Raw genomic sequence first — 13,536 nt, forward strand, 5'->3', positions numbered from 1 at the left:
TGAATGGATCTGTCAGTAAAAATTTTACTCCTGGTAATAAAAATGTCCTAGAGTTTCTTTTGTCGTACAAGCCAATGGGACAATTGACAGCCATTGACTCTTCTCTACGGTCAATTTAGTGCTGACCATTAGTTGACTTAAATCCTTGTGTATAGGCAGGAGCAATAAATCACCTTAACTTAATGTGTGGTCCCGATTTCTTTGCACCTGAGATAAACTCCTTGTCAAGGTTCCAGAAAAACTCCTCCGTTGTCTGAATTTTGTTTGCATTGATTGCTTTTCTCCTGCAGGACCATGGCAAGTCCAAGAACAAGGAAAGTCCTTAAAGAAGTCAGAGTGCAGGATGAAAACAATGTAAGTAGCTGGATTACCTTCTCAGTCCCATACGATTACGTGGCCCTGAATCAGCTCCAGCTCATGTTAGATAGTTAATGCATGTGGTTACTATATTACCAATTGGTCCAAATCACTGGACCAATTTGCTGCAAAGGATCAGTCTTTCTAGCTAAATGGTATGACTCGCATTGTTTGCAAGACTATTCCTGAAAATGCCAAATGTTTCTTGTTTATAGACATAGGTAGTCCTCGACTTACGACTTACTGAGAGTCCACTTGGAGGTTTATCTGTGGGCCCTCAGGGTCACCTGAATAGTGCAAATGGGTGTGGAGCCTTCTTGGAACTGCTAGAACAGGGGTCGCCAACCATGACAACTTTTAAGACTTGTGGACTTCAACTCCCAGAGTTCCTCAGCCAGCTTGGCTGGCTGAGGAACTCTGGGAGTTGAAGTCCACAAGTCTTAAAGTTGCCAAGGTTGGAGACCCCTGTGCTAGAAGAACTTCCACACACATTTGCACTATTCAGGTGACTCTGAGGGCACACAGATAAACCTCCAGCTGGCCTCAACAACTCTCAGAAAGAGTGCTAAGGACCAGATGACTGCAAGGAATATAAATCCTTCCATTCTCCACCATTCAGTCAGAACTGAAGGAGCTTCTTGGATGAGAAGTGAAACGTCTTCAAGGAGAAACAAAGCCCAGTTGCCTTTTTGAAAAGGTGACCTGGATGGCTGAGAATCTCCATAGGCCTATCTCGACACCATTATGCAGGTTTTGCTTCTTACAACGGGTGTTCTGTTTCCCTTCCCCCAATACTCCCAGCAAAGAGTCAGTCAGAGGCCTCTTTTCTGATTTATTTACATATATATAAATGTCCTGGCTACGTCTACCCACGGGCCTGCCAAGTTTCTGGAGATAACAAGGAAATTACAGATAAGGCCAGAATTACTCACGAATATATTCTTCCCTCCGTTGATACAGATTGCCCGCGCAAATTCATTACTTTGTCCAAGACAAAAAACCAGGAAGTCCCGCCTCCTATTTATAGTCTCAGCAGATGTCACTGCATGACAATTATGACTTGGCTTTGTCCCAATTCTTCCGCTGCTGCGCACGCCGATCACGTCTTCGTAATCTTGCATCACTCCAAAACTGTTCTTGGGGCGTTGCCAAATCAGAAGGAGGCTCCATGGAATCAGGCTTTGCCGGCCCCTCCTCCTCCCTTTGAGTGGGTGCCAGGGAGGGAAAGGGCTCACGAGAAGCAGGGCTGGCCAGGTCTTCTCCCTCACTTTCTGAATCATCCGAGTCCAGGAGTCCGGGTCCAGGAACTTGGGTCACAACAACGGGTGGCGTTTGTGTGGCAGCATCACAAAACGTGTTTGCTCCCTTCATGGCCGCCCGTACTGTGAGGCAGGAAAAATCCTCCTGAAGCAAGTTTCAATCTTCAGAAAAGTATCTCTGAGTGAAGTGTTTTTTTAATACATCCCGTCAAAACATTTGGTTCTACAGGTGGCACCTACCCCCTTTGAGAGTAGCGAAAATGTATCCCAAAATGAGCCCCATATGCTGGAAATATAAAAATAAAGAGGGAACATATTACCATATGTGGTAGTCCTGCCCCGAATCCCATAAATATTGGTTAAAAATTAAAGAGTGGCTACAGGAAATCACGAATGAACAATTGGATCTAGAACCGGAACTCTTTTTATTGGGGATTTTCAAAAAAAATAAATGTGAACGGTATAAAATATTTTATTTTTATTTTTATTATTTATTTATTTTATTTTATTTATTTATTTATTTTATTATTCAAATTTTTATACCGCCCTATCTCCCAAAGGACTCAGGGCGGTTTACAGCCTTATAAAAACATAGAAAACTTAAGAATAAATACAAGTTAAAACAGCATTTTAAAAAACTTATTACATTAGGCCAAATTTAAAAATATCGTTAAAATAATCCAAAACCCCATTTAAAACTAATTTTTAAAAACTAAACCCTAGGCCAGCCCCGCACAAATAAATAGATGTGTCTTAAGCACGTGGCGGAAGGTTCGAAGGTCAGGAAGTTGGCGCAGTCCTGGGGGGAGCTCGTTCCAGAGGGTGGGAGCCCCCACAGAGAAAGCCCTTCCCCTGGGTGTCGCCAGTCGGTGACATTTATTTATTATTTTGATTTATATACCGCCCTTCTCCCGAAGGACTCTCTCGAAGGACTTTAATACAACACATATTAACTGCTGCTAGGATGGCCTTCGCTCAATGTTGGAAACAGCCATGTATACCCACAGAGAAACTTGTTATACAAAAGATCAATAACTGCGCAGAAATGGACAAACTAATGCTGAGTTTAAAAGATAAAGAGACTTCGGTATTTTATAATATACCACTATATATAGTGGTATAAATGGATAGAAAGGAGATAGATAAGGATATTTAGTTACTAAGTATAAACAATAGATAAAACAAGAACACAGATATATACAATTTAATGTTTGTAATCATTGCACGGATTATTGTTATAAGAAAAACACCACAAATATCTGTTAAGTAACAAAAAAAAAACATTTGATCCTTTAGCAAGATTTGTTTTGGAATGTGCGGTCTTGAACGGGTATAAGTTTAGCTTACTTTTTCCATTTTTAAATCTGAATCACTTATTCACTGTATTTCACTGAATAACCTCCTGGCACTACTCCAAAGAAAACAATTTTGATTGGTGAGCATACCTGTGGCTAATCTAGAGGCTATTTAAAATTACCGAAGAATAGCAAGAGTGGAAATAATATTTTTGTGGGTGGCTTGAGTTAATTTTGTTGTTGTTAGCGGGAATTCATGTCCGACCCATCACAACCCCATGGACGACGTTCCTCCAGGCCTTCCTGTCCTCTACCATCCTCTGGAGTCCATTTAAGCCTGAGTTAATAGTATACTACATTTGAGACATACCATCTAGAAGTTGGATTTTGATAACATGCATTTTTGTCTGCTGTCATTGAATTTCCTGACGAATGTTTACCGCTTCTGAGAATGTTAATGGAAAGCTAATACTTCCTTGCAGTAGAATTAATCTTTCTGCTAATCAGTTGAAGAATTTCTGTATGTTTCTCCTCCTCTCGTCTACTATTAATTGTGGTTTTCCTTCTAATTTTTTCCAAAATGTCAAATTGATTCCCGCAGATGCTTCCTTAAAACCCTTGCCAGAATTGTTATTAATATGCAGACAAAACAGGCATGGCATTGATTCCCCAGAAACTCAACTCGCGGTTGAAAAGCATTGGAAGATTCCGGGATTTGATACAACTAAATAACTCCCGGGTTTTAAATCGTTGGTTGTCGTCATCTGTCCTTTCAGTGCAGTGGCCTTGTGTCTGTTTTTTTCTCTGGCTTGAGCATCCATCTCGTGTTTCCATAATTTTATTTTTCCTGAGCTGATTTCCAGAGCAGGAGGGTGATCTAGCTGCCAAATCTGTCACTCCGGAGTGGATCTGGCTGGCAGAGGGGATAGCAATAGCAATAGCACTTAGACTTATATACCGCTTCACAGTGCTTTACAGCCCTCTCTAAGCGGTTTACAGAGTCAGCCTCTTGCCCTCAACAATCTCGGTCCTCATTATACCCACCTAGGAAGGATGGAAGACCGAGTCAACCTTGAGCCTGGTGAGATTCAAACTGCCGAATTGCTGGCAGCTGGAAGTCAGCAGAAGTAGCCTGCCAGACTGCACTCTAACCACTGTGCCACCTCGGCTCACTTCTTTCCTCCCTCACTGTTCCATGAGCATCTCTCCTGAAGCTGTGGGCTTGGGGGGGGGGGGCGGAGAAGAGAATGGTCATATCATACAGGAAGTCCTCGATTTACAATTATGATTGAGCCCAACTTTTCCATTGCTAAGCAAGGCCGTTTGTTTAAATGAGCTTTGCCCCATTTTGTGACCCATTTTTTGCCACAGGGGGTTAAGCGAATCATGGCAGTCATTAAGTGAATCAGGCAGTCATTAAGCGAACAGCTTCCCCCGTTGACTGTGCTTGTTGGAAGCCACCTGGGAAGGTTACAAATGGTGATCGTAGGACCCCTGGGACAGTGCAGTTGTCATAAATGCCAGTTTGCTAAAGGCCCTGAATTTTGATCTTGTGATCATGCGGATGCTGCAGTGGTCACAAGTGTGAAAAACGGTCATAAGTCACTTTTTTTTAGTGCGGTTGTAACTTTGAGCTAAACAAATGATTGCAAGCTGAAGACTATCCATATTTGACATTTCTTTTTCCATGCGTGGCTGTATTTTTGGGTAAGATTTTTATACAGGTAGTCCTCAATTTACAACCGCAATTGAGCCCAGCATTTATGTCGTTAAGTGTGACATTTGTAAAGTGACTTTTGCCCCATTTTACAGCCTTTCTTGTTCACATTTGTTAAGTGAATCACTGCAGTTTGTTAAATTAGTACCACGGCTGTTAAGTGAACCTGGCTTCCCCATGGACTTTGCTTGTCAGAGGGTCGCAAAAGGGGATCACGTGACCCCAGGACACTGCAGCTGTCATAAATGTGAGTCAGTTCTCAAGCACCCGAATGTAAATCACGTCACCCTGGGGATGCTACAACGGTCATAAGTGTGCAAAATGGCCAGAGCTCATTTTTTTCAGTGCCGTTCTAACTTTGAACAGTCACTAAGTGAACTGCTGTAAGTCAAGGACTAGCTGCAATTGTGTTGTTTTTTTTCCTTCAGTATGGGCATACACACCTTTTTCAGTCTCCTGGCCACAGAGCCTTGTGCCCTGCGATATAGAACAGTTAGCACTTTAATTGCCTAGTCTCCTCAAGCTTTAAACAGTTTTATGTAATTATTTTGTCTGCCCTTGGCAGTTTGCTGTTTGACAGCTGCTGTGCTGTTTTTCCCCTTTTTCCTTTCCAGTCCGGTCTCTCTCTCTATAGATGATTTCATAATTCTTCAATCCTGCGTGTTAAAAGTTTCATATAACCTTTTTTTTTACACTTTCCTGGAACATATTACGCCTCTCTTAAACCTCTTTCGTGATTACCCCAGCTGTACAGTTTCTTCTGATCTCTCAGTCTTCTTTCAAAACTTTACTTTTGCCCTTCTTTGTTGTCTTCTTCGCTTTCTCAACATTCTTATTAAAATAATAACCTTTCCATGCTGTTTTCCTCCTAGTGTTAAGCTAAGTTCTCTCTTATTGTCCATAAGTTTTTGTCTTCCATCTTTTCCTAACCATTGTGATAATGTCTTCGGAAAAACCACTTAAATCTTTTTTTTTATCTTTGAAAGGGCTGAGAGAGAGTGAGTTGTCCAAAGCCATCAAGGAAGATTGAACCTGCGGTTGAACCTGAGCCTCTCCAGTCCTAACCCAACTTCTTAACCCTTACATCATGGGGTTTTTTTTTTCTATTTTGCTTTTGCAGTCTCTTTTGTCTTTTCCCATAGTTCTTCGGATTCTTTTTCAGACATATAAAGTGTTTTTGGATTGACCTTCTGCTCTTGACCGTATGATTTCTAGTTCAAAATCTTGCCCGTTGTCTTCAATTGTCTAGTTTTATCCCATATTAATAAGGCGTAGTGTGTTTCAGAATCTGTATGTATGATGACTGATTGGATTAAATTTTTCCATCTTCTGTTTCCAATTAAATTGTCGGTTTGATTCAGACGGAGTCCAGATCTAGTGCCTGCTTTTATCTTGTTGGAAGCGGTTTTCTACTTATAAACACTGAGTTGTCTTTACAAAATCTATTTCTTTCATCATTGCATCTATCCAAACTTCCTCGTGATCATCATCAATCACCGTCATTTTTAGTATTATTTCCCAGCTATGCTCTTTACCACTCAAGGTAGCATACGAAAATGAGCATACCCCCCCCCCACATTTTTCCTACCACAGCAGCCTGCCAGCAGCCAGCGGATCTGGCAGCAGATTCGGACAGTGAGGAGGTTGAGGAGGAACATGGGCCAGTCCTGGAGTCTGGGGAAGGCTCTGAGGAGGGCCCGGCAGAGACGGGGCCCGGCCCATATGCCAGTTATCCGCTCCCTTTGGAGTCAGACATCAGTGAGGCAGACGAACAGCTGGAGCCTCTTCCCAGTGTGTGCATGTGCAGAGTTGCCAGACGAAGGGAACAGCTAAAGAACAAAGGTCGACTTGGGAGTAAGGACACAGGTGGATGATGAATGGCCCCTCCCAGAGGGAATAAAAGAGGAGCAAAAGGGGAGTGGAGTTTGCAGGAGATAATTAGTTCTTGCCAAGTATTGCGGTGTCTGAAAGATATCGACCTGGCCACTCTCCAAGCCTGATAAAGGTCGGTAATTGTGAACTATCTTGAAAGACTGTGGGAGAAGAAAGACTTTGCTGGAGAGGAATTCACTGTAAATTAAATTAAAGGGACAAGGATTCTGCTTCGTGGTTTGGGGACACCTAGGTCAGAACACAACCTTGAGAGATAGATTGGACTGAGAGATAGCCATAGCCACCCACTCAGCTTCGGTGGTTGAGGAGGGATCAGATATCCTGGTTTTCCAGTCCCACTACTTTCACTGTTATACTAAATTATCTGTCTCTCCTTCCATACCTTCTTGTGATTCCTTATTTCAAGGTGGTGATCACCTGGGAGAGCCTTTATGTTAAATAGGCATACCTAAGCTCGATTTTGCCTAATACCATTTTTTTGAACAATGCTTGTTATTTTTATTTTATTTTTATTGGATTTTTATCCTGCTATTTTTACTTTAACAGTGTGGCAAACACATCTACTACTCCTTCCTCCCCTTATTTTCCCCACAACAACAATCCTTTGAGGTAGGTTGGGCTGAGAAACAGCGATTGGTCCAAAGTCACCCAGCTGGCTTTCATGCCTAAAGAGGGATTAGAACTCTCAGTCTCCTAGTGATTGGCCCAAAGTCACTCAGCCAGGTTTCATGCCTAAAGTGGGACTAGAACTCTCAGTCTCCTGGTGATTGGGCCAAAGTCACCCAGTCAGCTTTCATGCTTAAGGCGGGATTAGAACTCTCAGTCTCCTAGTGATTGGCCCAAAGTTACCCAACTGGCTTTCATGCTTAAGGCGGGACTAGAACTCACCGTCTCCTGGTGATTGGGCCAAAGTCACCCAGTCAGCTTTCATGCTTAAGGCGGGATTAGAACTCTCAGTCTCCTAGTGATTGGCCCAAAGTTACCCAACTGGCTTTCATGCTTAAGGCGGGACTAGAACTCACCGTCTCCTGGTGATTGGGCCAAAGTCACCCAGTCAGCTTTCATGCTTAAGGCGGGATTAGAACTCTCAGTCTCCTAGTGATTGGCCCAAAGTTATCCAACTGGCTTTCATGCTTAAGGCGGGACTAGAACTCTCAGTCTCCTGGTGATTGGCCCAAAGTCACCCAGTCAGCTTTCATGCTTAAGGCGGGAATAGAACTCTCAGTCTCCTGGTGATTGGCTCTAAATCACTCAGCTGACTTTCAAGGTGGGACTAAAAGCCCTAGATTTACTGTGGAAAACTCATAATTATCTCTCTCTCTCCCCCCCTCCTTTTCTCTTTACAGGTTTGTTTTGAGTGTGGTGCATTTAACCCCCAGTGGGTGAGTGTGACCTATGGAATCTGGATCTGTCTGGAGTGCTCAGGAAAACATAGAGGCTTGGGAGTTCATCTGAGGTTGGTCATTGAATAATACAAGAAATGGTTGCGCTCTATTAATTTCCTCGTTTTTATTTATTGACTGAACAGATGCATACAGTTGCCTGTCTTCTATAATGTAGCCCTTGCTGAATTAGAAACAATAATAAAAACCATAAAACCAGCCTCAAAATGTCAGGCATCCCCCAAAACAAAACACATCCCTTACACGTCCAAACAATTTCATTGCTCTTCAACCTCACAAGGTTGTGGGAAAACCGAGGTCTTCAAGGCTTTTCTAAAAGTGGTCTACCAGATCTCAAGATAAAAGGTGTTCCCAAAGGACAGGTGCCTCTCTTCCCTCCTTTCCTTTCTATCCTGGATCGCTTTTCATTTGTGTAAATTCTTTATTCATGCATTAAACTTATGTACCAGCCATCTCGTTCTTTTGGGGCGACGCTGGGCGGGCTTGCAATATAATAAAAAATAAATACATAATAGATATAAAGACAGATTAAAATGGCAAAATATTAAATATAAAAGACTGTGAGTTTAGAGCGGAGTGGCAGTGATGCCTTCTATAGGTGATGACCAGGCTGAGTTGGAGGGAGGGATCAAATGTGTCATCAGTCTCAAGTCCCTTCGAGATCTAAGTCCATCCCAGCATGAATTCTGTTGAATCTTATTTACCGCCAATTTCTGTGGACCGTTAGTAGTTCAGATTCTTGTAGAGAACTTAAGCTTGCAATAAAAATCTTTATACTCACTTGAGCTGCTTGGATTTCCCGATTCCCCTGGGGTTTGATACCTTCTCTGTTACTGCTCCAATCACCTACAGCCAGGGGTGGGCTGCTGGGGATTCGCAGGGATTCGGGAGATCCTCTAGTTAAGATTCTGTGCAGTTTGGAGAGCCCCCAAATCCAAGTCCTGGCTGACCCCGCCCACCCCTCCCCTCCCCGGACTCCCCACGTGGCCTGTTTTGGATGCAGGTAAGTGCAGGCCGCGCAAAGGCTCAGGAAGGGCGAAAAACGGGCCTACCAGAAGTTCGGGAAGACTGGAAACAGGCCCGTTTCCGGCTTCCAGAGGGCCTCTGGAGCCCAGGGAGGACAAAAAGCCCCCTCCTCGGCCATGGTGCAGGAGGCCGACTAGGCCACGCCGACCATGGCCATGCCCACCCAGCAACCGGGCAGAGAACTCCTTGCTAAAAATTTTGACGCCTACCTCTGCCTACAGCCTTCAATTTCTCCATCAGGACCCTATGCCCACCAGCAGAGTCAGGATTTTAAGTGTTAAGTTTTGCTTGAGTGCAAATTCATTTCTGCTATGTTTGCTCCAAGAATTTTGGAAATTCTCGGGGAGGGGGAAGTGGTTGATTGATGAGCAACAGACACCACCTCGCCCCATCCTGCTCCCACTTTCCCTGTCTTTTCATTGGGCCTTTAATTGGGCCACCTTTTACTTATATTTGGCTTTGCGTAGTATTTTATTTATGCTTTTATCTTTGTACAGTTTTTATTTTATTTTTTTACAATTATAAGCCACTAAGAGTTACCCTGATTTAAGATGGGTGGCCAATAAACGTTCTAAATAAATAAATAAAATTTTTCAATAAGTACGACTTTGTTTCAACGCTGATGGCTATACTAGCATACTGAGAAGCCGCCGAATTGTCGTTTACAGTTTTGTGCGTTCTGTCACAATGGACAAATGGAAAGACATCGAATTGGAGAAAATGAAGGCCGGCGGTAACCTTAAATACCGAGAGTTTTTAGAGTCTCAAGATGATTATGATCCTTGCTGGTCGTTGCAAGAGAAGTACAATAGCAGAGCTGCGGCACTCTTCAGAGATAAGGTAAATCCGATTCAGCACAATTTCAACATTCTTGGATCTAGATTTTTTTTTTTTTGAAAACTCCATGTCAGGGTTCCAGGTAACACCCCCCATGAAAGAAGACTCCGAAGCTAGAAGTTCCTCGAAGTTCCATTTTATTAGAGATATCATATTGGCACATCTGGGAAAACCCGAATCTGAAAGCTTCCAGATTTTCCCCACCCAAAGGAAAGTCAAAGTCCCTTCCCCCGCACCCACATATCCATCACATGGCCCAATCAATGCACCGTCCCAACTGGAGGTGCCTCCCAGTCACGTCACTCCAGGTACAAGCAGAACGTCCTTGACTCCCAGAGAAAAGAATGTTGTTATGGCTAGATATATCTACAACTCCATGCAATCCACCCTCCCAGTTTCTCACAGCACTAAGTGTGGCAGCCCTGAAGATCCAAAAAAAAAAAAAAAGATGGCCTCCAGGGCTGACACTCCACCTATGATTCTACATTTCTATGAATATTAATTAACTTGGCAAGATTGGAAAGAGACTGATTTACAGCATCAGTCTCCCTCTGTTTTGGCTTCTGTAGCATGTAATTTTTGACAAACAGAACATTGAGTTTTTACAGGTAGTTCTCGACTTACAACTGTTTAGTGAGAGCTCAAAGTTAAATTAGCACTGAAAAAAAGTGACTTCTGACTGTTTTTCACACTTACGACCATTGCAGCAACCTCACAGTCAAGTGATCAAAATTCAGACATTTGGCAATTGACTCATATTTATGACGGTTGTGGCATCCCGAGGGGGTCACGTGATTCCCTTTTGCGACCTTCTGACAAGCAAAGTCAATGGGCAACCCAGAATCACTTAACAACCGTGCTATGAACTTAACAGCTGCAGTGATTCACTTAATAACCGTGGCAAGGAAGGTCGTAAAATGGGGCAAAATTCACTTAACAAATGTCTCGCTCAGCAACAGAAATTTTGGGCTCAGTCGTGGTTGTAAGTCTAGGACTACCTTTAGTTTAAGGTGTTGTGGATGCCGTGCAGGAAACAGAAAAAAAAAGTGTATTGTTTCATACTCCACAGTTTGACTTTCACACTTGAAACGTCCCAACCGCACCCTTTTCGCCTGAAACAGTTTGAAGGAGGAATATTTTGCACATCCCTACTCAAATCTACACCAGTGAAAACAGCCAAGATTTGGCTCATGCCAGAATAAAAACTCTCAGCCAAATGCAGGTGTTCCGTTTCATTCTCAGAACCATCAAAACAGGTTTGATTGTTTTGAACTCACCACACTTAATAGCCACAACGTTTTGTGTATCCCTAGCTATTATTGATGGCTCAGTGGCTAAGACGCTGAGCTTGTCAATCAAAAGGTCGGCAGTTCAGCAGTTCAAATCCCTAGTGCCGCGCAACGCAGGTGAGCTCCCATACTTGTCCCAGCTTCTGCCAACCTAGCAGTTCGAAAGCAGGTAAAAATGCAAGTAGAAAAAATAGGGATCACCTTTGGTGGGAAGGTAACAGCGTTCTGTGTGCCTTGGGTGTTGAGTCATGCCAGCCACATGACCACAGAGATCTCTTCGGACAGCGCTGGCTTTTAAACAGAGATGAGCACTGCCCCCTAGAGTCAAGAATGACTAGCACGTATGTGCGAGGGGAACCTTTACCTGAGCTATTATTGAAGAGTGTCTCTTTTTCAGGAGTGTTTTTGTATTTTTTTTTAGCAGAAAAGTGAACCCGACTGTGTTTTGTCAGCATTTGCTCAATTTTTGCGATTCCTGCAAATTCTCATCACCTGCCCCAATAAGCCATGTGCCATTCATTGAACCACACAAATAGTAAGAGGCTATGTGGTAAGAACCTGCTGAGATCAGCATTCCTTGTGGCTGATCCGAAATTGTCAGAAACTTTCTCTTCTTGGAATTCACCCAGCCGTCATTGCCACTAGCACTGAGGTTTCTTACTGGCACTGGCTTTTTATTTTTATTTGTGTCTTTCAGGCTGTCTTAACTGATGACTGTGGTTCCCTTCTTGTTATGAGTTGTCAGCAAGCCCATGGCTAATTTAAGGCCTTGGGACAGAACTGTGTGCGTCCTTGCAATTCTTTCTACTCCCTGTGTAGCTGTTGCCCAAGCTCCCAGAATAAGTGGGTGGTGTGTGAAGCATACATTCCTCCTGGAACATCCTTTGTGGTCCGAGAACCTCTAAGTGCAAACCGATTTGAACATTTTGGATCTGTTTTGGGAGGCGATAGAAGGATGAGAGGCAAATTAGTACCTAAATAGTCCATTTGCTGAATGGTTTCGTCTAGTAACTTTGGGTAACTTTGGGCCACCAGGAGAGTGTGAGTCTTACATTAGGCATGAAAGCTGGATGGATAACTTTGAGCCAGTCCCCTTCTTTCAGCCCACGCCACGTTGGGCTTGTTTGTTTTGTTTTGTTTTTTTGAAAAATTTTATTGGTTTTAAAAATAAACAAAAACAATGGACATTGCTCCACGTCTCTGGTTTCTAACATTTACGTCAAGTTCAAGTTACTATATCATATATTCCTCAATCTATATACAAATTTACATATCTCCTAATTCCTTATATATCAAGTATATACTATATTACTACTACCCCTACAACTATATACATATTTAATAAATTATTATACCCTCACAAGTACAATATACGTTGATATATACATTTCCAGACATTCATTATCTCTTGTTTTTGGCATTCTTCCTCCTCTCAAGACAGTCGTAGAATTTACTTCAGGCCTCATAGTACCTTGATTTGCCTTTTTTTTTTTTTTTATTTGAATTTATATCCCGCCCTTCTCCGAAGACTCAGGGCGGCTTACACTGTGTTAAGCAATAGTCTTCATCCATTTGTATATTATATACAAAGTCAACTTATTGCCCCCCAACAATCTGGGTCCTCATTTTACCTACCTTATAAAGGATGGAAGGCTGAGTCAACCTTGGGCCTGGTGGGACTTGAACTTGCAGTAATTGCAAGCAGCTGTGTTAATAACAGACAGACTTAGTCTGCTGAGCCACCAGAGGCCCCTGGTGTCTTTTGAGTTTTAAAGTAAGTCTGTCTATCTCTGCATAGTTGTAGATGTTGTTTATTACTACTTCTTCTGAGGCTTGGCATGCTAAATCTAGGAGGCTTAGAAGATTTTTAACAAACTGTTTTAATCGTTTTTTTAAGGGGGGTTTTAATGGGGATTTTAAAGGGGGGAGGGAAATTGATGGGTTGGGGTTGGGGGGGAGGATGGGTCGGGGGGGAATCCCGTCGGGGAGGGTGCCAAGTCCAGCTGATGTTCGCGGCGGCAACTTAACGGGTCCTAAGGTGACAGGGGTGGGTTTAGTTCCAGTTTATCAGGGTCGGGTCATCGATACGGTAAGTGGGAGAGACAGATATGATGGAAGGGGGGGCACATCAGGTTCAGGGGGTACGCCATCTCTATTTAAGAGCGATTGTGTGCTCTGGCCCCCCAGGATTTTCCCGTTCCCCGAGTGGCCAGGGTACTCAGGACCTGGGCCTTCGGCTGATGTTATGTAACGCTAGATCCGTGGTTAACAAAGCCCCCCTGATATCAGATCTAATTCGGGAGGGGACCACGGATGTTATGGGCGTTACAGAGACCTGGTTGGGCACCGAAGGGGGGGGTTCCCCTAGTGGAGATGTGCCCACCAGGTTTCCGAGCATTCCATCAGCCGAGGGCCCAGGGTAGGGGAGGTGGGGTAGCGGTTATTATTAAGGAGAGTCTG

At 43.3% G+C, this 13,536-nt stretch overlaps 1 protein-coding gene across 1 annotated transcript in view; it reads left to right on the top strand.

Annotated features, from left to right (window-relative positions):
* ARFGAP1 (ADP ribosylation factor GTPase activating protein 1) overlaps nt 1–13,536 on the top strand; it is a 62,021-nt gene that overhangs the window by 17,902 nt on the left and 30,583 nt on the right. The window contains exons 2-4 of the mRNA XM_058174286.1: nt 291–354; nt 7,868–7,977; nt 9,619–9,790. Of these exons, the coding sequence (XP_058030269.1) occupies nt 295–354; nt 7,868–7,977; nt 9,619–9,790 (342 nt within the window). The 5' untranslated portion in view covers nt 291–294. The remainder of the gene's footprint in view (nt 1–290; nt 355–7,867; nt 7,978–9,618; nt 9,791–13,536) is intronic.

The sequence above is a fragment of the Ahaetulla prasina genome, chromosome 3 (genome assembly GCF_028640845.1).
Source record: "Ahaetulla prasina isolate Xishuangbanna chromosome 3, ASM2864084v1, whole genome shotgun sequence".
Taxonomy (NCBI): Eukaryota; Metazoa; Chordata; class Lepidosauria; order Squamata; family Colubridae; genus Ahaetulla; species Ahaetulla prasina.